Source organism: Erpetoichthys calabaricus, chromosome 11 (genome assembly GCF_900747795.2).
Source record: "Erpetoichthys calabaricus chromosome 11, fErpCal1.3, whole genome shotgun sequence".
Taxonomy (NCBI): Eukaryota; Metazoa; Chordata; class Cladistia; order Polypteriformes; family Polypteridae; genus Erpetoichthys; species Erpetoichthys calabaricus.
In genome coordinates, this window is record NC_041404.2 from 525,096 (window position 1) to 541,390 (window position 16,295).

Sequence of the window (16,295 nt, forward strand, 5' to 3'; positions counted from 1 at the left end):
CCTGTCTGGTCATGTATGTGTGTTGTTTGCATGTTGTTTATACGTCTCAGTTTGGCCCGCGGTACTCTAGTTTTCCTCCCAGTTCATAAAGATATGAAGATCATGATAACTGGTCTCTTGTATGTGGGTGTGTGTATGAGTGGGCCCTGCGGTAGGCTAAAACCCTGTTCGGGGTTTTGTCTCTTCCATGTGTTTGATGCTGCTAGGATTTGTTCCAGACTCTCTGTGGCCCTAAATTTCATTAAGCTACCATTTGTTAAATGGTTAAATTTGAATTTGTTTCGTAAATTCGACAAACGCAACATCACAAAGCTCTTTACAAAGCACATATGAATAATATTCAAAACTCAACAAGATTCATTAAACAGTAGAGTTGTTTGAAAATGAATGCCTTAATATGTTTAGGGAATATTTGCTAGTACTGTGTAAAATTACAAATCAATTCCAATAGTAAATCTGCCAATAATGCAAACAAGAGGGGTGGTTATCATCTGATCATTGTACAGTATAAATATTGAACAAATAAAAATCATAAATATCTGGATTCCTAGAAACAGGCATCCATTTTCTCAAGTCGCTTTTCTTTCCACAGCTGGGTAGTGGTGAGGCACAGCAAATCTGTGGTCTGAAACCGAGTATCCTTCTATAATAAATCATGGAGATTAGGTATCACCTGCCATCTGGCAATATGAATGGATCTTTCTTCTGTGGTTGATGATATGAATTTTTGAATGCACCAAATACATTAGAGATTAATGTTGTAATAGGAGACTAGTACTAATTAAACTATAAGATTATGTATGTGGTCAGTATGTACTGTATACTGTGTAAAATGTAAAATTGATATTTACAGCTTTAATAAAGGTTGCCTCTTTTTATTACTGTAAAGTTAAAAGAGTATGAGTACACTGTTATCATGATATAAATACAGCATCAGCATGTAAAGGAGTGCTTGCATTGTATGCAGTCATTTTTCTTCGTCTTGCTGTGATATCTGCATTTTTTGGATGAATAGTACAGAAGTAAAACAGTGATAATTAAACAAACATACACTGCAGCTTTTGTTGTAGCAGGACTGTAGACATGAATGACCAGACTCAAGGTTCTATTTGACTGTACCAAGATAAACACATACCGTGAAATTTCAGGCTACAAAGACATATTTAAATGTAATATACTCTTGAAAAGCTCTGAAATTATGGACTGCCTTCACCTAAAATTAGATGGGCCCACCAATACAAAATTTCAGTAAAAATGAAAATATAAATAATTACAGAATAAAATGCTAATATATTTTACTATGGTAGCAAACTTCAGAGTCCAATGTCCTTTGCATCTGATGATGATTCACAGTCATACAATATTATTAGGAAAACGCATGTCCCATTGTAAACCAACTAAAAATATACTGGATGTATATGATATTTCATCAATTTTGACAGTGCACAGATACAAAATAATCATGAAACTGAAGCTTGGGCAGTGATCAAAGTATTCCATGAAAATGCTCAATGGTGGATTTTTAGCCTGCTTTTGCACCACTAGTTTGCCTTTGTATTTAGGAGCGATAAGTTATGGATAGAAAGCTGCAATTTGGCTTTAAAATATTAAAGTGCTACAGTATATTCAAATAATGTGAAGGTAAATGTCTGAAAGGAACATAACACAGAGAACAAGCATAGTCTGTCTATTAAACACTTGACACTGTCCAGTTTATGAATTAGCTAACTTTATTTAATGGTATGTCTGGTACGGTATGTCCATTTTCATAATGAATATAATTCTTTTCACCCCAACATAAAGCTGAAGCTGAATTACTCAAAAACTGAAGTCAGCTTCCTTGACACCACCGTTCAACTGAAAGACAACACCCTTGTAACTTCTGTTTTTCACAAACCAACAGACAGACGGACCTACCTAAGAAGTGATAGCTTCCACCCAAGCATATAAGGCGCTCCATTATTTTCAGTCAAGCAATACGTTACAACCCCGACAGACCTGGATAAAGAACTGCAGGAGCTCAGACAAGATTTCATCAGACAAGGTTATACCCCCAAAACAACAGACACTCAAATAAGAAGAGCTACTGCCATACCCAGAGACAACCTTCTGGAATATAAAAACAAAGACAACAAGAACCGCATCCGCTTGTTGTCACCTACAACCCACATCTTGAAGCACTTCGAAAAATTATAAAAGAACTTTAGCCAATGCTATACAATGACCAAACACTGAAAAATGTATTTCCTGAACCTCCTCTCCTGGCATACAGAAAACCACCAAACCTTCAGCAACTAATTGTCTGAAACTCCCTAAGTGAACCAACAGAAAATGGCACATCTCCCTGCCTACAAAAAAAGATGTAAAACGTGTGCCCACATTTATAATACTGACCATGTAGTTATACCACACTGCCGACTAGAACATCACATAAAGGGATCATTTTCCTGCAGATCATCTTAATGTGGTCTACCTAATTCTCTGCATGAAATGTCCTGACACTGCACTCTGAGTGGGAGAAACTGGACAAACACTCCGCCAGAGAATGAATTTACACAGGTTCCACATTAAACGTGGCAACACAGATGTTCCTGCAGCGGCCCACTTCAACAGCCATGGACACTGTGAGAGGGACTTTAAAGTCACAGCGCTTCTGTGCAACTTCAGAACACAGCAAGAGAGAAAAGAATGGGAAGTTAAACTCATACTAAAATTTAACACATTGCAACATGGTTTGAATAGAGACAAGAGTTTTATGGCCAGGTATGAGGATTGTTTGCATCTCTCAGACTGACACAGACAACCTGACTACAGATCCACATTGTATTGAAAAACTCATTAGAAACTTCAGAAGACTTTGTTGGACAGTTATCTTATCCAAAGATCTTGACTATACATTGTTCTTCTCTCTTGTTAAATGAACCCTAGCCTGAAGGAGTCTACTAATTTTTTACATTTAAGATTTCTCACTTAAAGATTTACCAATGTTGTTTCTTGTCCTAGTGTGTATATAAACAGAGGGAACTCCAGTTTCTGTATTACATCATGCCTGAAGAAGGGGCCTGAGTTGCCTCGAAAGCTTGAATATTATAATCTTTTTAGTTAGCCAATAAAAGCTGTCATTTTGCTTGACTTTTCACTTTATTTAATAGGAAAGCCAGGTTTTTCACTTAGTTTAAGACAGATCTCTTACAGTTTACTGTATTTGTTTTGCATGTGCTTTTCAAAAGATTCTTTTCTCCTTTGAACAGTTATGTAATGAGAAGTTTTTCTTTTTTTACTTATTATAGATGTCACATATTCAGAAAGGTACAGGAATTCTGCTGTTATCTGTGCCCTATAACATCGACTGAATTTCAGATTTTTTTTCTCCAAAACTTACAGAATCTCTGCAATTACTCTTTGAGGCTAGAAAATGACTCATATGCTTTCAGTTCACAAAGGTGAAGATGTTAAGAAAAGGTGACAAATTGTCAGTTACACTCTTATTGACTATAAATTCTGTTCAAGTTAAAGACAATCAAAATTCAGTTCACAATGCAGTGCTTTTACAGCAGCTTTATTTGAAATACAATGGATTACACACATTCATCTGTTGTGTTAATCACTGTTTTGACTTATGAAAATTTCTTTCCATGAGATCCACCATGTTCGTGACAATCTCTGGGGTATGGATATAAGGTGTTCTTAGTTTCAGGGAACTGTTCAATGTATGCAACTTTTTCACCAATTGTGGATTTCATAGAAGCACTCACCAGAGGATATTATTCCACGAATCCTTCACATGCTAAATTAACAAAGCTTGTTTAAACATACAGCTCCACAACTGAAATATGCTTTTAAAATTAATACGGCATGTCCTCTCTCCAGTACATACACAGATACACAGAACTAAAAAAAACACAAAAAAACAGACACAGGGACTTCACACTAGCTAGGCCTGACTAGCTTAAGCAGCTCCTTACCAATACAGGACTACTGTATCCTATGCCAAGCTATGTTTGATATGGGATGTTCTTAATATACTGTACAGATGGATGGATAGATAGACTAAAAGTACTTGTTTGTCCCAAGGAAAAATGTAGATTTTACAAAAGCTCAAGAAATACAAAATATTATAACAACAACAACAACCCTCTCAAACACAAACAAGAATTACGAAAAGGCATACTGCTAATAGGTTTGAAGGTGCCCCACTAGCATTTCGTGACATATGTCCCTGAATAATTTGTTGGCTAAAAGTACTTAATATCAGTGTGTTGCAGTGAGGATGTGCAGAATTGTTCATAATGGCCCTCAGTTTTGTCTTCATTCTGTCCTCCAGCGTGCCAAGAGTGGGTCCCACAATTAAGCCTGCTTTCTTAATGAGCCCATTGATTTGGTAGGTTCAATGATTTTACTGGCACAGCAAAACGCAGGGTAGAAACTCACTCTGGCCAAAACACATTTACAGAATATGTAAAGGATGATATTGATCATATTAGAAAAACATAGTTTCCAAAGGAAAAAAAAAGACTCTGCTTTGAGTGGTGCTGCACATAAGGGGTCCATAACAGTGATGTGTCTGTAGTTTTACAAACAGTGCATCTCAGGATCTATGGATGTGAACGTGGGGTGTTTGGTGTAGAGGCGAGTTGATTGCCTATAATGAGCTGTGATAGACGGCCGGCAGCTCAATCCAGCCGGGACGTCCCTGAAAGAGAAGAATGGCGGAAGGCAGCCTTTTCAGGACACTGCCTCCCCCGGGATGCTAGATGGCAGCTCCCCTGGACGGCAATGGTTCCCTGGATTCCCTCAGGGCATCCTGGGACATGGAGTCCATTTCCTTAGCCCTACTACAACCTGGAAGTACTTCGGAGTCACGAGGACGGAAGCCCGCAGTACTTCCGGGCTACTTGAGGACTGATGATGTAGCATTTGACCCGGAAAAAGAGAAGGATCATTTCCGGGTCATGAACTATATAAAGGACAATGCGAGACCCAGCAAGGAGAGCCGGAGTTGGGAGGTTGGGTGACGAAGCTGCTGGGAGTGGAGGATTGTTTATTTGTATTGATTATTGATTATTGTTGGAGAATTGTGGCGTGTGCGGTGCTTTGTGCACTGTATTTGAAGAAAAATATTAAAAAATTCTTCTTGGTGCTTTTACAAGTGTGTTCTGGATGTCTGTCTGGTAGGTTTCATGGGGCAACAGCAACCCCTAGCGACCACAGAGCGAAAGCGGGATCAGCTTAGCTGTTTCACATCGGCACTCAAGAGGTCATAATAAGGGCATTGCAAACACACAAATATAAAGGGGAGTCACAGGAGAGTAATAGGGGAATCAGAGAGAAGGTTTGCAGAGTTGTGTGTGGAGATCAGGTGCATAAGCTGGAGTGGAGGACAGATGGCATGGAAGCCAAGAGTAGGCCTTATGTGGAGCGAATGGATGGCGCTCATGGGGTTTGGTCATGCATATTGGGTGTCCAAAGAGCAGGAGCAACCGAAGGGCATTGGAGATCGTCCTGCAGATGCCTGAGAGAGGCGGTGGGATGCTGAAGCCAGGATTGGATTGCCCCAGCGGTGACTGCTTGACGTGGCTGAGGCACAAGCCGTTTATATGTTGGCATTTCAGTTCCCTGCAAAGCATACCTAATGAGTGAACTGGGACTGAGTGAAGATAAAGAGAAATTAAAGAGAATTACTGAAAGTAGAGGCAGCACTGTACTTTGTTTTGAATACTGCTTGGTTTGTGAATAAAAGCACTGCACACTTTTGCACCATCTCTTGTCCTGCTTTGTGTCCTCATTGCCCAGTCCATCTTGGTTTATGACTATGAATGTCCCGGGTTCAAGGAAGACATGCCAGCTGCGGGCAACCCAGGCATGACACTCTGCCCTTTTTTATGTAGCTACTTTAGTGTTATCAGATCAGTCCAGACTGTCATTGATGTGAACTCCTATACATGCTCTCTCTGAGTAGTATCCAATTGTAGAAGCTCTTCGCTGCAGCAAAAGTCATTAGCCTGTTCTTTGGTTGTGCTGGAGACAATTCTCTTTGTACCAAAAAACAAAGTGCTCCACCTAACTCTTATAGTGTGTCTCATCATTGTCAACAAACCTCATTAGCGCAGAATCAGCAGAGAACTTTTACAAGTGACATAAATGTCCCTTGATAGCATCTACCTGACCATTGAACCAGAGACCTACACTGCTGAGGTGCAGACCATTTTCTTATAATCACTTCAGACAACTTACTCTAATTTTGTTTACAGAGATATATTTCTACAAACCTACAGAAGTCAAGCACCCAGCCCCTGTAAGTATAAGTTGTCGCTTGCTTCCTTGCATTTTTAACATTTACACAGGCTGCACTTGGCCATGCAGTCCTATTTACTACAGTAATTTAAACAACACACAAGTAACATAATGCTGAAATCGGGCGCTGTTACAGATTTAAACATTGCTCCAAAATACAATAGTCAGTCACACATTACACATGCACAGGCTTTGCTTGGGTGCAGAGGAAAAACACAGAAAAATTTCAAAAAAATTTTGGAAAAATAAATAAAAAGTCTGCATGGCACTCTCTCCTACCAAAGTGTTTTTAATGAAAACCTACTCTTCACACAGATACACAAGAATATTTATTGACTTTGGAATTTCTTTCTTTACTCTCTTCTGCTAAATAAATAATGAAAAATGATAAAGTTTGTTATTTGTGTAAGATATAAGATAACAGAGTAGCTTTGAATTATGGGAATGGTAAAGAAAACTTAAATTCCCCTGACAACACAAGTTTGAATAGCTCTCATTAATATTCAGCAGCTTACTTCATTTTAACATATTCCTGTAAGCTATATGGGGAACACCCAAACATAGATTCAGGGTACAAAGTTGCACTACATGAATAGAGAATCACGACTGACTTGTACTTTTAAAAGAAAATGAATGTTTACGTGTACTGTATGTATAACTAAAAATCCTTTATTACATGGGTTTCCCCAGGCTGGCACCCCAACTCTTTCTTACACTCACATCTGATTGTTTTGCAGTATGTATATTGCCTTAATAACCTGAATGAAACATTTACATCAGGCATCTTAACAGTATGAGCAGAGATTACGTTTCCTCTTTATTAAAAATGGGAATTATCATCTATTTTTGCCCACTGACCAAGGAAGGTCCTTCCTGTGCTCATTCTTGTGTAAAATGAATTATTTTTGCTGTGTTTACATTTTAGACAGCTGATTTACTCCTAAGCCCTCCCAAACTTTATCACTTTGCTGGTACATATAATAGAAAAGTTGTGCCACATTACTACTCACTGTGATAAAGAAACAGTCTACAAAAGGAAGAATTAGACTGAGTTACAGCAAGCAAACTGTCATGTACAAACAAGCAGTAGATAAAAGGAAACTACAGCCAAGCTGGCATAAGACTTGTTGGCCATAGTACATAAACAGAAAAATCCAAGGAATATTTATGTATCAAGTAGCATTAGCCAACCTCTGTGCTTGGCTTAGCTATACAGCAGGTGCTACAGCCACATTTGCTGTACAACTGGACACTTTCAGAGCAATTTGGCAACATAACAAAAGTAGGTTGTACAAAAAAGATAGTATGTTTTGCATTTTTTGTACTACACAATTTGAAGAAACAAATGAGGCCATCTGTTGTCCATGGCTCAAGTCTACCACTGAAATAGCTCTCTCCACCCTGTAATATCTATAATGTTACTTTCTTTTATCTCATATTTTGTAATAGAAATTGAGGATCTGGTTCTGTATATTAGGGTAAATCAAAATTAAATACAAAAATTACATAGTCAACATGGTTGTCAAGAGTTAAAACAATAATTTCAAATAACAATAATTTCAAAAAGTCTTCAGGAACCATTTCAAGCTAATTTAATTCCTTTTCTGTTCCTTTATACATCTATTAAATACCAAAGGGATTAGGTAAGAAATATGCCCATCATCCTAATTTCATCTCCAAATATTTGGACATATTATGAGTTATCATGTATTACACAAAAGGAAAAAATAATGGAAAACTATAAGACTATGAATTTATTAAACATTCTTTCTTGCATAAGTGGGGTGAAGCCTAGGTCGGTGCTAATCCATCCAGTGTCCTAAACCTCTTAGTCAAATAACAAGGTCAACAGCAAATTATGGAATATTTTATATTCTGTAAGCTTGTATCTAGAATACAACTGTTTAAAATGGACACACAAACATTAAGTGTCCACAAATTAAGGCAAAAAGAAAAAAAATCATTTCTTAAATGGCAATTCTAAAATATTCTAGAAATAAAACTTTTAAGAAAGGGTGCTGATGCTGATGGGATTCTTTTTTTTCATAATTCTAGCCCTTTTCATGCATAAAATATTGTTGTGCATGGTCAGTAATGTACATGTAATATCCCTGTTTCTAGTTTGGAGGTAATTTGTCCACAAAACTGCGATATGTGGTTTGTAAATCTAAATCATTTAGAGAGAAATTATTTTATCCCCCAAGTTAGAAGGATAAAAAGGTATTTATTTCTGCTCAACTTTCACACTAGTCATACCAGATGAAAAACTCTCCCAAAATATGCTTCCTAAACAATTTAAAACAGTGTGTCTGGAAAAAAAAGAAAAAAAAGTTGCATGTCTTGCTTACCTTGTGGTGTCGCCTCCTCTTGCGAAAGCGAAGGAGCTCCTTATGTTGCCGTGCAATGAAATTTACTGCAGCATATTCCAGCAGGGCAGAAAACACAAAGAGCAAACACACTGCCATCCAAATATCAATGGCTTTTACATAGGACACCTGCAATAACAGAAGAATAACCTTTAGGCATTTTTATACATAAAACCTCAGTTGTTACAAGGTTAACTAGAAATTGCTCATTGACACTTTTAAGGAATGCCCATTCGTTTCTTGGGTCCATATAGAATTCACACATGACAGTTCTATGATTATCATATTACAGAGATAGAATTAGGAGAGATGTTATTCGGGAGCTGTATAAAATATTTTTTGTCCATAAACACCCACTTTCAGTGTGTTAGTAACTTGAGGCCTTTATCTCATTGTATTACACATATTCAGGACCTTTATAATTTGGTATTGTTTTAGTAAGGTTGTATAACCTTGCTATATAAGTAAACTTTAATTTTTATACTTACTCATTAAAACTCTCAGGATAGAAACAGACATCATCGCCTTAGTCTTAGAAGAATTTTGCACTCCTATTAACATCCCCATGTCTTGCATAATCCTGTCACAAGTCTTTGTGTGCTTGACTCACTCATATTAAGTCATACACAGGAAAGTAGATTCCCAAGAATCACACTAGATCTTGGCCTGATTCAAACTTCCTGGCATTTTAACTCACGCATTTGTTCAAAAAGTATGTCCACCCAGTAATTAATCTTGAATATATGACATTTGCCTTTAGCTGGCACCCTAAATTGAACATGACACTTTTTAAATTGAATCCTTATATTATCATTTGTTTAAGACGACTCTTTTGTTCCTAGTCTTTTGTGGTCAGCTGCTCATTTAACTGCTTTGCAAACCATAAGAAGCCATCACAATGCAGAATGGTTACTGCCGTCAATATGGTTATTTATCACTATTTATTGTTTGTGCTCTTTTCCCTTTGTTTTACTCAAATATAAAAATATTACAATGTCATGTCGACAGCGTCCTGCGGCCCTAATATTAAATTAAGCAGGCTCAGCAAATGACTGGATGGATAAACTGAACAATGTTTACTAAACGTTTTAGCAAAATTTTAACTGCTAGGGCACCAGTATATTATCTGCTAGGCAAATAGAGTGTGCACCCTTAGGGTGATATGTAAACACAGTTTTCTTGATTAACAAAGCTTCAAAACCATAAAACAATTTATCATGCCACATTTAATTCACAACTGATCATCTTGCAACATCATTGCAAGTCAGTAATACAGCCTAAAAGCTGCTCTCATCTGCTACATGAGAAACAGCCACTTAATTTAATGGATGCAAAAGAGTACTTCTCTCTTATTGCTTGAATTTTTGCTTTAGCTGCAGTGTGTCTTGCATGTTCAGCACAGCTTTTTAAGGGCTTCATCTTTACCAAGGTTAAATATGCAAACTTTAATTCATTGATTAAAAAAAAAAAGAAAAAAAAAACCAGTTCAGCGACTCCTACTAGGGCAAAAGGGTTAGAAAATGACTTGATATAAAACTGCTTAACATATTATTTGAAATAATACCGCTGGCAAAATGGCTTGTACACAAGTAATGATGAGGCCTCTAATAATACATGGAGTATCTTCACTGATAATCATACTGTAGTAAGAGTGAACCTTCAGAATTAATTACCTTCAATGTCATTTTTACATTTCAATACACAGATTTAATCAAATACAAAACTGCTTGAAAATTTTTATAATACACAATTATTCTCCATTATCTGTAGTAGTGGGCTAGATTTTCTGCATATCGCTCTTCATGTTGGGCACTGGGGTGATGGGGTCCTTGTGCAATGAACCTTTAGTCAACAGAGAGTGCCATGCTATTCCATCATAACTGCACCCCTGGTTCCCTACACTATTAAAGCCACTTAGTGCTCAGTTGTGAAGCAACTTTTCAAAGGGACACTGAATTCAATATGGGCACAAGGTGAAGGAATAAGCATCACCCTTGCATATCCAGCTAGGCACACACTTTAGGGAAACAAGCTATACATTATTATGTAGTGTTCCCGTGTTCAAAATTAATATTCTATATTTTTGTTTTCTGGATACAGATAAAACAATAATTTGACCTACTGTATTACAGGAACAAAATAATTTTATTTTCTCTACTTGAAACCATTGGCAGGTAATTCTGTAAATATTTCTCTCTTTCTCTTTCATATGTGTATTCTACATGCACTTATTTTTAAATTATTAGCAAGAAGGAATCAATCCTGACATCTACGAAACAGTAAAAGTAATGATGTTAAAGAAGGGTACCCTTTTTCGATATAAATGAATTGTAAAACTTAGTAGTGCTTGAGGTTACCTCATGCCATTTCTATTTGTTTTACTGTATAAACTAAAAGCTAACCCTAACCTCAACTAACACAGGTAATCACGCTGCATCAAAACATATCTTGCCTACCTTATAAACAATCCCCATGAATTACCACACCAATACTTTGAAAATAACAGTAGTTCTAAAACAGTATTTTTAATTGCTTATATTTTGAAATGTACTGAACGATGAAATATAAGTAACACTTCAGAATAGGAGCTTTAAGATCTTGCTGTAATGCATCTACTTAATACTAACTAATACAAACAAGGCATTCATTAAGTTCCTGTTACACTAGCAGTAACCGACTAACAGACACACTCTGGCAGCTCTGAAGTTACCAAAATATCAATGCAGAGCGCGCCAGTTGGGCATTTTATCTGCAAGTAAAAAAATATCCAATTCAATCTTCTCACTTTCTGCCATGAAGAGCAATAGCAAAAAATGGCACTGCTTCATCATAACTCATCTGAGTATATAAAATGGCTAAAGGAAACATCTCCTAACCAGAGATACTTGTTCTGTTCTGTTTTGTTTATTATATTATTTATATTAAAAAACTTTTTTTTGAAAATTCTATTAGTGATGTTTTACTAGACTTATTAGGTTAAGGCAAAATTAGCATTGTATAGGAGGAAACATACAAGTTATAAAAAATGTAAGATACAGATACAGTAACATTCGCTTTATTGACATAGGCTCTTATGTCTTTGTGAGGCCACATGTCCAAATGGGGAAAAGTTCACTTTTTGAAAATGTGCTTTAACAGACTAGTCTTGCAAAAAATACTACAGAGCTGGTGACCCAAAGCTAATTTTCTGCAAGTGAGTAACTGGGGAAAAGAATTTCTATTGTCTTTGGTTTATTATATTGGTTTATTATACAGTATGAATACTAATAATAGACAAATTTGTAAACATTATTATTCACAGTTTAGTAAATTTAGTAATTCAAAGCTTCAATTTGCTTTAGATAGATATATCCTCTTTGGGATCCTGCTGTGAGAATATATGTTTTATACTGCACCGCATGCGGCACTGTGACTGTTAAACCATATAATCATTATTTTGACAGCTCAAGTGCACATATACCATGGTTCAGTTGCTCATTTTCATGAATCAGAAAAATGTCATCCAACAAAATGGGGAATGATGAATATGTAATTCCATAGTATGCAAAAATGAACAGCATTCAGTGTTTAAGAGCAGTGTGTCACTTATTCACAAAATATGACATAAAAACTAATTATTGTTTTTAGTGAGTATCAGTAATAAAAGCTTTTAAGCAGAAATCTCTGTACTTCATTTAAATGTTATTATCATCATTTTTTTCTTCTTTGTTGATTTGTTTTAATCTTTAAAAGCTGCCTTTTCACTGCAGCAATTAATATGGTGTATGGAACACACAGTAACACATAGTGAATAAGGTGCTTAACAACTGCTGTTTTGCTTCTTCTGTTCAAAATTATAATAATAAACACTTGAATCATACAACACATTATCTCATCTCATTCAGAAATGCATACGGATATTTACAATAAAAAATACAAAAACAGAAAATGAAAAAGTAGAAAGATAAAGAAATCAGCATCATCACCATTTTCGCTTTGCCAGACACTCTCAGGCCAGCTAAAAAATATAATCCTTCCATTGCATCCTAGATGTGTCCTTGGGTCTTCTGCTAGTGGGCCATGACTGATGCTATTTGCAATATATTGTGCCAATGACTGAAATCCTGTATGCTGTGAAATTGTAACTGACAAGTATGTCCAATTCTAATCAATTAACACTTAGTAAATACTATATTAATATACTTATAGATAATTCTTGTTATATGTGTATTTATATGTTGTCAACATACTTAAGATTATGATAATTCTTGTCACATGTAATAATTGTACCATTTTGTTTACTATTATAACCTTGCAATTTCCTTTGGATTAATATCTATCTATCTATCTATCTATCTATCTATCTATCTATCTATCTATCTATCTATCTATCTATCTATCTATCTATCTATCTATCTATCTATCTAAAGACAATGAAATATATAAAATCCTGTAAATAATTTGAAACTTGAGATAATATTTTAAATGTTAAACTGCAAGTAAAATTATTATTTTTATTTTTTTACACTGTTATTTTTAATACTGTTTCTGGACAGAAATGGAATTTATTAGAATATAATGTTTGAACACCTAATTATTTGTCTACATGCTAATTTAGTTTGAAATATTTGTTTCTTACTGCACTTTTTAAATAACCATGGTAAAATGAAACTCAATACATTTCATTTTTAAGAGATGCTTTAAATGATATAAAGCACACAGCGTGTGCAAACCCTATTTTAGAATTTGTATGTTTTTAATAATCATGCACTGCTGCAATGCTGTGCTGTACTAAAGCTCAAAATACTGTACTAACGTATAAATCCCATAACACTCACTGTCAAGTCCTGAATCACATTCTCTTGAAATGTTTTATTTTTGCATGACCACAGTTGAATAAACTGTTACTTACTTACAATCTCTTCACATACGTATTGGAACATTCACTGTATGCATTGTGCCGATACACTTGAGGATTTTTATATCCAGATGGATCAACTAACCCCCCGCTTATGAAAAAACATCATGAGTGTAGCTGCATTTTCACAATATCTAATGCATTGCAGCTTAAATGACTCATCTTTTTTGTTCTGTCTATTTTGCCTCAGGGTGCAGGATCAAGAATATACAGTACTGACATAAATTCTCCCAATGAAACACCATATTGTTGTAAGAAAAATAATATTAGAGGATATTAGAAGCTTCAATAATGATTAATTTAATTCTGAATTTTTAATAAAACTAATCTAATACTCTGAGAACGTCTATGTTGAATCCAAATGTAACCAATACTCCAAGTACAATTATAGTCTGGGTTTATAGGAAACTAGGTAAGCTTTTTACAGTATTTATGTACTAATACACAAGGATACTTTTTCATTTAAATCCATCCATCCATTTTCCAACCCGCTGAATCCGAACACAGGGTCACGGGGGTCTGCTGGAGCCAATCCCAGCCAACACAGGGCACAAGGCAGGAACCAATCCTGGGCAGGGTGCCAACCCACCGCAGTTTTCATTTAAATATTTCACACAAAGAAGTACACCTTTACCCAAATATATGTAATAATCCATGGAATGTATGTGGACTTTCCTGCTTGTGGAAAAAAAACACATTGTGAAATTCAGTACTCCATTAAAATCTTGTCTGTCTTCCGCAGTGTTTTCATTTGAAACAATTTTTAAAGAAACACGCAAACAAAAATGAATATATGTATGCATTGTACATCTGAATGTTCATAACAACTACACAGTAAGTAAATTAAGTGTACAGAGGGTACTATTGTATTCAAAGGGAGAAAGAAGGACTAAACAAAGGAAACAAACAAAACATCACAGTAATGGAACACAAAACATCAATTGTACATCCCCTGGGTCTGACTATTCATATGTCTACTTGTAGGGTAGTTGGCCTACTTTCTTACTTCTATGTAGCACAAAGCATTCACAATCACATTTCCTTTCTGTACACCTTTGAGCTTGAGGAAACTTCAATCCCCATTCCAGGACCACTTCTAATGTTAGAGGTAGCCTTACTTTGTACTGGAACCAAGTTAGAGCTCCTATGTGAGTGCCGAGTGTCCTGGAACTTCTTAGCTGTCCGTTCTCTTTATAAAGCCACAATTCCAGGGCAGCCTCCTTGCTTCCTGATCTCATGAAGTGGCAAACCTGTCCTTGTTCTTACAGCATGGAATTATATGTTGCCCTCTAGTGATCATGAGATGTGGTGTTTTATTGTACATTCAGGAGATCAATCACCTTACTGTTTCTCCATAAGTACAGCTAGAAAGATGTTCCTGACAATGTCTGGTTTGACGATTTCTAGCCCCTAGCATTCTGGGATAACATTAAATGCTCATGCCTTGGACATATCTTATCCTATAGCTCCTGGGAATCTGTCTGTAGCCATTCCAAGATATCCAGTACAACAACATGGCTTACTACCAAAACAATTAATATAGCCAAATGTTTTTTCTTCTCTTTCATATGGATCTAACTGAAATGGCAAATAAAAGAAAAGGAGGGGACATGAATGTTAATATTGATTCTAAAACTGTTCACCTGGTCAAATGTCATCCATTGTATAATCGAACAAAGCTTTCTGTGCTTATTTTAGAGTTTTTTCTGATTTCTGTTAATATTCCTCCACAAGCCAACATCAACAATGCACTGAGCGATCTATAGAACATTATTACGAAATATGAGTATTTACTTCTTAAATGATTACTTATTGTTGCCAGGGACTTCACCAAAGCAAATCTGTTCACCTTAATTATTTCACCTTCTCCATGAGGGAGGTCAATAATCTGGATCACTGTTACACCATGATAAAAGACACTAACTGCCAGCTACTGCATCCACACTTGGGCACTCTTACTGCCAGCTTACAAGAAAAAAACCTAATTGTGAGGAGCAAGCAAGAAAAGTGGTTCAGTTCTGGAAGAAAGAGGCAGAAGAACTCTGCAGAACTGTTTTGATTGTGTAAACTGGGACATACATGTATTTAGAGACTCATCAACAAATCAGGATCGGTAATTGTAATAGAATCCATCAAACAATCTATGGATAACTGTTTGGGTACAAAAACAATAAGCATACTTCCTGAAAAAAGTGTGGACAACTTGTGACATCAGAAATGCAGCAATGAATTTCAGTACAGCAAAATGGAAACCTACAAGAAATGCAGGTACAAGGTTGTAAGAGCAATTACAATGGCTAAACACCAGTAAGAGGAAAACTGGAAACCAAGTATAGCAGAAGTAATGAAGCGTGTAAACTTTTGCAGAGGTAAGAGATGCTTATACAGTATATAAATATGTATATATAATAAATTAAAGCTTATTCATTCTCAGGCACCATTTGTCTGTTTTCTGCCAATAATATTAAAATATTAGTTTTGTTAATATTTTGCTTCATTTGGTTTCCCATAAGGACCAGAGCCATCATTTAAGATCAATTATGGTCAGCTGCAGCTCATTATGATGAGCTGTTTTGGTTTACTCTATTTAAAGCGTCTGTGTGGATTGGTGCAGGGCACTGGCATTCCATGTTCTTGCTCTACCATACTCTGTTTGCCTTTGGTCCTGGGTATCTTTTTTAACTGGTACTTGCTAAGTCTGGGTATGTTTTGGAAAAAACTAAACTTTAGATTAGTGT

At 36.0% G+C, this 16,295-nt stretch overlaps 1 protein-coding gene across 1 annotated transcript in view; it reads right to left on the reverse strand.

The window, feature by feature from the left end:
- The window catches only part of glra1 (glycine receptor, alpha 1), a 167,245-nt gene that overhangs the window by 35,241 nt on the left and 115,709 nt on the right, over positions 1–16,295 (reverse strand). Inside the window, exon 8 of the mRNA XM_028812518.2 lies at positions 8,643–8,789. Coding sequence (XP_028668351.1) covers positions 8,643–8,789 — 147 coding nt within the window. The remainder of the gene's footprint in view (positions 1–8,642; positions 8,790–16,295) is intronic.